General features: G+C 40.5%; 1 protein-coding gene across 1 annotated transcript in view; it reads right to left on the bottom strand.

Moving 5' to 3' along the window:
- Positions 1 to 7,433, bottom strand: part of Adgre1 (adhesion G protein-coupled receptor E1) — a 126,456-nt gene that overhangs the window by 66,215 nt on the left and 52,808 nt on the right. The window contains exons 9-11 of the mRNA XM_021186488.2: positions 5,836 to 5,976; positions 5,612 to 5,749; positions 2,978 to 3,066 (exon numbers count right to left, since the gene is read on the bottom strand). Of these exons, the coding sequence (XP_021042147.2) occupies positions 2,978 to 3,066; positions 5,612 to 5,749; positions 5,836 to 5,976 (368 nt within the window). The remainder of the gene's footprint in view (positions 1 to 2,977; positions 3,067 to 5,611; positions 5,750 to 5,835; positions 5,977 to 7,433) is intronic.

Below are 7,433 nucleotides of genomic sequence, written 5' to 3'. Positions count from 1 at the left end.
AAAAAAAAAAAAAAAATGAGATAGCTTTAAAAAAAAAAAAAAAAAAAAAAAAAAAAAAGAAATGGACAATTTCTAGACAGATACTAAATACCAAAGTTAAATCAGGATAAGATAAACCAAATAAACAGTCCCATCATTTCTAAAGAAATAGACGCAGTCATTAATAGTCTCCTAACAAACAAACAAACACACACCCAGGACCAGATGGGTTTAGGGCAGAATTCTATCAGACCTTCAAAGAATACCTAATACCAATACTCTTCAAACTATTCCACAAAATAGAAACAGAAGGAATACTATCCAATTCATTCTATGAAGCCACAGTTACACTGATACCAAAAACCTCACAAAGGCCCAACAAAGAAAGAGAACTTCAGACCAATCTCCCTTATGAATAACAATGCAAAAATACTCAATAAAATTCTTGCCAACTGAATCCAAGAACACATCAAAACAATCATTCACCCCAAACAAGTAGGCTTCATCCTAGGGATGCAGGGATGGTTCAATAGAAGGAAATCCATCAATGTAATCCACTACATAAACAAACTCAAAGAAGAAAAACCACGTGATCATTTCATTAGATGTTGGAAAAGCATTTGACAAAATTCAACAACATTCCTTCATATTAAAAATCTTCGAAAGATTAGGAGTTCAAGGCTCATACCTAAACATAGTGAAAGCAATATACTGAAAACCAGTAGCCAACATCAAACTAAATGGAGAAAAAAATTGAAGCAATCCCCATTAAAATCAGGGACTAGACAACAGTGCCCACTATCTATCTATTCATTATAGTACTTGTGTGTCTCCCTGGTAGGAATGATGGTATTATGCTTGATGAGAACATCCATGACTCCACCATCCCTTTCAATACCAAGAGAAAGAGAAGTGACATCAAAGAGCAGCAAATCCTGAATATTCTCAGACTTGTCTCCAGGTAGAATGGCTGCCTGGACAGCTGCATCATAATCAATAGCTTCATCAGGGTTAATGCTCCTATTCAGTTCTTTTCCATTGAAGAAGTCTTGCAGAAGCTTCTGAATCTTGGGGATTCTGGTCAGACTCCCACCAGGACAATATCATGGAACTGTATCATATCCAATTTGGCACCATGAAGAACTTTTATTTCAGGATCCAGAGTTCTATGGAACAGATCAACATTCAATTCTTCAACTTGAGCATGGGTAATGGAGGTATTGAAGTCAATTCCCTCAATCTCAATCTCAATACTGGCTTGGGTGATGGAAGGAAGAATATGCTTGGCCACTTCACAGGCAGCATGCAGATGGCTCCTGTTCTCACTGATGTCCTTCTTGCACTTTCCTTTAAACTCAGCAGTGAAATGGTTGGCCAATGAAATGGAGTGGTATAGCTGTGTCTTAAGGTATAACTATTCCAATTTTCTGAGAAATCACCAGATTTATTTAGATTGGTTGTACAAGTTTTTAATCCCACCAGAAATGGAGGAGTGTTCCCCTTTCTCCACATCTTCCCCAGCATGTGCTGTCCCATGAGTTTTGTTTTGTTTTGTTTTGTTTTGTTTGGGTTTTTTAAGCCATTCTGGTTGGTGTAAGGAGGAAGCTGAGTTGTTTTAATTTGCATTTCCATAATGACATCCTGAGTGAGGTAACCCAGACCCAAAGGACATGCATGGTATGGTCTCACTGATAAGTGGGTATCAGCCATAAAGCAGAGAATACCCATGATACACCCCACAGGACCAAAGAAGCTAAACAAGAAAGAAGGCACAAGTGTGAATGCTTGAATCATACTTAGAAAGAACAACATAGTTATAAGATGCATAGGGATGGAGAAATTGGGTGGGAGTGGAAAGGGGTAGGAGAATAAGGAGACAGGATCAGGTGTGGGGAGAGTCGGGAGAGAGTCCCAGAGGACCAGGAGAATGCACAAAAATTGGCAGCTGCCAGAGGTGGGGAAATTTTTAGGAAGTCTCAGAGACCTGAGATGAGGGAGGGTCCCAGGAGTCAATGCAGTGACATTAGCCAAGATGCCTAACAGTGGGAGTATAGAACCTGAAGGGACTACCTTCTGTAGCCAGGCAGGACCCCCAGTGGAGAGACAAGAACACCAACCCACCCACAAAACTTTCAACCCAAAATTTGTCCTGTCTAAAAGAAATGCAGGGACAAGGTTGGAGCAGAGATTGAGGTAATAGCCAATCAATAACCAGCCCAACCTGAAACCCATGTAATCACAAATGGCAATGGCAAGCACCAATCCCTAACACTATTAATGATATTCTGTTATGCTTGCAGACAGGAGCCTAGCATAACAATACAGCTACTATGGGTTGTGCTATTTTACTATTGCATTTATTTTATTAAGATTGATGAAGCAATATTTATCCTAAGTAGCCTCTTGGAAAACATCAATAACTAAGAATGTACAACACTGACATATTCAATAAGAATATTCACCAAGTCCTACAGGGGTATCTCTATCAAAGCCACACACATACCAAGGTTCAGGAACCATAGCAGATAAGGAGGCAGGAAGAATATAAGAGTAGAAGGATAGAGAAGGAAGCAGTGAGATGCTGTCTTCTGGATATGACATGGTGATAGCATTTATGAACACACAGAAGCTGTGGGTAACTACACAAGACCAAACCAGCCAAGATTCTAGGAATAGACTGAGAAGATGCTCTCCAGCTCCTCTCTCACTGAGAAGCTCTCTGCAGTGAGAGCTTCTGGGACACAGAGAATCATTCTTTCTTGATGCTATGGTGACTGATAGAGTCTCATGCTCCAGTGGATGCCCCACACCAATGCATGTATGGCACCCCTGATGAACTTAGTATATCATCAATTAAAAAAAACACAGAATTGGAAGGGAGATGGATTGAAAGATGTTGGGGAGTTAGGGAAAAGTAGGGATGAATATTATCATAGTTTGTTGTACATATGGATGAAACTCTCAAGAATAAAGAAAGATAATTTTTTTAAAAACTTACATAACCAAGATCCCTGCCCTGCACTGCTTGGCATTGCTGTATCTGCTCACTTTGGGGTATCAAGTCTTCCTTACACTTGAAGAGGATCCCTGGAAGGAAGAAAAATCATTCATGGAAAATGTTCAGCACAGTGAGGTGTGACTGACAACTAGACAAAACTGATTCTGTGCTCTTTATACATAACATCTGACCTCAGCCATAATAAACAGAAGTGACTGAGAGCAAACTGCACTACACACCAAGCGTAAGAAGCTCCAAGATCATGGCAAGGGTTTAAAGGGAGTGAGAGGGGACGGAATGTCCAGTGCTACAATGACTACTCCTGTCAACTCTCATCTCATCTGTATCCTGTTTCACCTGGGAGGTGGGCTTCTGGGCATGTCTATAGGGATCATCTAGATTACATTCATTGGTATGTGAAGACACCTCTTAATTGTGAACAGGACCATATCCTGGTCAGGAAACCCTGGACTGCACAGAATGGGAAAACTGAGCAGCTCTAGCAGCAACATTCATCACTCTCTGCTCCTGCCTGTGGGTTTGATGTGACACGCTGCCTCAAATTCCACAGCATAATGAACTACTACTCTCTTGAACCATGGCCAGAATAAACCCTTTCCCCTTGAGTTGCATTTCTCAGGGCATTTTTTTTACATTGACAAAAACTAAGATATCAGTGATACAAAACTCTAAGACAAAGAAAGGTAAGCAAGCTGGTGAATGTCTGAAGGCACAATGATTTTTTTTTTCAAGTAGAACAGTATAACCAGAAAGTGATATCAGCCTGGATGTTCACAAACAGGTAACTGGATAAGTAATGTGGTACTTATACACAATGGAATATTATTCAGCCATCTGAAACTCATTTTTAAGAAAGTAAAACTGGAAAATATACTGAGGTTAAATATATTTAAATGGATGTAAGTGCGAGAGAAAACAGGACACTGGAGGGATCTAAAGAATGGGTTTTATGGGGCAACAAAACACATGAAATATGAGAGTAGAGGGGGGACTATTAGGAAAAAGAAAATACAGGAAAAGGGAAGCATTGAAGAGGGAAGGAGGGAATTGGAAGAGATGGGAAGATGGAGAGGGTGAAGGGAAATGAGAGAGGAGGAAAGAAGAGGGGAAGAGGAGAAGAAGGAACAGAGGATAAGAAGATAGTGGAGGAGAAGGGAGGAGGAGAGGGGGAAAGGCAGAGGAAGAAGAAAAACAAGAAGACAAGAGGAAAGGAGGAAAGGGGAGGAAGGGGATAAGCAAAAAGAGGTGGAGAGAAAAGGAAGAAAGAGAGAGAATGGAGAGAAGAGGGATTACATCTGAATAATATTCTTTTCAGGGTTTCCTCAGAGCCAACTGGCATGGCCTTTATACCTATGCTAGGCAACATGAATAAAAAAATGAAAGGTAGGAAGTAAAAGGCATAATAAATACATATTTATAGATAGTTCTTTGTGAGGAGAAGACAGAAAAAATGGAGGATGGAAGGAGTGTGTAGAGGACAGAATGGCACTGGTGACATTCTCACCTCTGTGTGGGGAAGGATCTTAGATAAATTCTGTTGTTGCTGTGTTTCACTGCAGCCATTCAGGATACATACATTCTGTTTTAGAATTTAGTTTATATGAGTGTGGTATACATGTATATGAGCATGCTCATGTATGTAATATTATTTATGCCCATACATATGAAACCCAGAAATTGGCATTGAGCATCTTAGTCACACTCCAGCATCATGAACTCTAACCCCCTGGAACCATAAGTTCAAATAAACTCTTTTTTTCTAAAAGCTGCCTTAGACAAGGTGTTTCATCATAGAAACACTAATACATAGGGCCACACCCTTGGAGAAAAGTGGCCCCTGAGAAGCTATTACTGCCCCTTAGCAAGGAGAGGCTATGAGCTCCTCTCCCAACCATATTTATACTCAGGACTGTAAATTTTAAAATCTATTACTCAAATTTTTTAGGCCAAGCAGTCATAGTGCCCACTTTTAATCCCAGCACTTGGGAGGCAGAGGCAGGTAGATCTCTGAGTTCAAGGCCAGCCTGGTCTGCAGAGTAAGTTCCAGGACAGACAAAGGTATATAGTAAAATCCTGTTTTGAAAACCAAATAAAATTTTTAATATTTTATTGTTCTTTAGAGAAAAAAAACTAAATGTTTTCATAAGACACCAAAGTGTCAAAGAGCCTGAACTCCAGTCATGGTTAAAGACACATCTAAAGTGTCTCACTCTGTGTGAATTATCAGGACCTTTTCACATACTGTAACTGTGACAGTGTGTCTCCACTCTTTCAATTCTGTACTTCAAGCTGGGTATGGTCCTGTACACTTATGATGCCAGCAGTTGGTAAATTAGAGAAATGAGGAATGTTGTTCAAGGCTAGCAGTGAGTTTGAGACTAACCTGTACCACATAAGACCCTGTCTGCAAAGAAAAAAAAAAGAAAAAGTTGATCCAAAACCCACTCAATAACCTACTATTGAGTGCAGCAATGAATCAGTAAAGGAGTAAAAGGCGGCAAGATACTGCATACATGAAATGAAAGTAAGTTAGAGAACTTAGTTATTGGGAAAAAAAAGTTTTATGAGCAAATCAAAAACACAGCTCCCCTTGCCAATGCACTAAGACATTACTTTTGCAGTTGAAGTTTCCATGTCCTTCTGGATCCATTTGAAAGTCAGGAAGGCAGCCACAGATGTAGGAGCCTGGTACATTGGTGCAGACAGAATTCAGTCCACATTGTAATGGATCTTGGGTGCACTCATCAATATCTGCAATAAAAATCAAATACATAAAGAAATTCAGAGGAACAGGGAGAAATGCACACCCCAAGCCATCTGGGAAATCCTCTGCTCACCTTCACATGTCACGTCTAGGTCTTTGAAATGCAGCTGTCCATTGCTTGATGCAAAGCCAGGGTGGCAAGTGCAGAAGTAGCTCCCAATAGTGTTGGTACATGATGAGTTGAAAGGGCATGTGTCATCACACTCATCGATATCTGCACAGTGGAGAATGAGCATGAGGTTTGGAGTAATGGCTCAGTGGGAAAAGAGCTTGTGGTGTGAGCATAAGGACCTCAGTTCAACCCCCCCACCTCCCCGGAAGCCAGCTCCCTAGTTTCACCTCTGTTGTTATGATTTTAAAAAATACCTTGACGTGGAATGATTCCCAGGAGAGCCCCCACCAACTGGAGACATGTCCATGAGAAATTGTTTTCATTGTCTTAATTGATGGCACCAAGCCTACTGTGAGCTGGACCATTCCCTGGGTATGTGGTTCTCAATTGTATAAGAAAGATATCTCAGCATAAGCCTGTGAGCAAACCTGAAAATAAGCTAGCAAGAAACATTTTCCCATAGTATCTGCCTCCAGGTTTCTGACATGATCTCCTGCCCTGAGTTTCCTCAGTGATCACCTGTGACCTGGAAGTATACGCCAAATGAAACTTTTCTTCTCAAAGTTGCTCTTGGTCATGGTGTTTGTCACAGCAACAGATTGGAACTAGAACACATACCCACAGATCAAACTGACATGAGCAATTCCTCATTGAGATGTTCTTCCAAGATGATTCTAGATTGTGTCAGGCTAACAATCAAAACTAACCAAATGACATACAGATTCACACACACACAAACACACACACACACTTTGAAATCTAGGTTGGTTCTTGACTGTAACCAACAGGATGAGGTATTAGTGATGTTCTGAGTTCTCTAACCCCAGATTCAAACACCTGGCATATGATCCATTCTTCCTTTTAGAAACACATTTTTTAAAAAACAGGAACCATGTTATGAGGAAGCCCAAGTGTCACTATGGAAACTGGGTGTTTTAGTAGAGTTTTCAGCCAAATGAAATCAACTATTAATACATGACTGCTCGAGGATGTAGAGAAAGAGGAGCACTCCTCCACTGCTGGTGGGATTGCAAGCTGCTACAACCACTCTGTAAGTCAGTTTGCCAGTTCCTCAGAAAATTGGACATAGTACTACCTGAGGACCCAGATATACCACTCCTGGGCATATACCCAAAAGATGCTCCAATGTGTAATAAGGACACATGCTCCACTATGTTCATAACAGCCATGTTTTAAAAAGCCAAAAGCTGGAAACAACCCAGATGTCCTTAAACAGAGGAATGGACACAGAAAATGTGGTACATTTACACAATGGAATACTACTTAGCTATTAAAAATGATGAATTCATGAAATTCTGAGGCAAATGGATGGAACTAGAAAATACCATCCTGAGTAAGGCAACCCAAACACAAAAGAACACACATGGTATGCACTCACTGATAAGAAGATAGTAGACTGAAAGCTCCAAATACTGAAGATACAATTCACAGACTACATGAAGATCAAGAAGGAAGACTAAAATGTGGGTTCTTCAGTCCTTCTTAGAAGGAAAACAGACTCCTGGGCATATATCCAGAAGATGTTCCAACCGGTAAGA

Source organism: Mus caroli, chromosome 17 (genome assembly GCF_900094665.2).
Source record: "Mus caroli chromosome 17, CAROLI_EIJ_v1.1, whole genome shotgun sequence".
NCBI lineage: Eukaryota > Metazoa > Chordata > Mammalia > Rodentia > Muridae > Mus > Mus caroli.
This window is presented reverse-complemented; position numbering and strand designations above follow the sequence as displayed.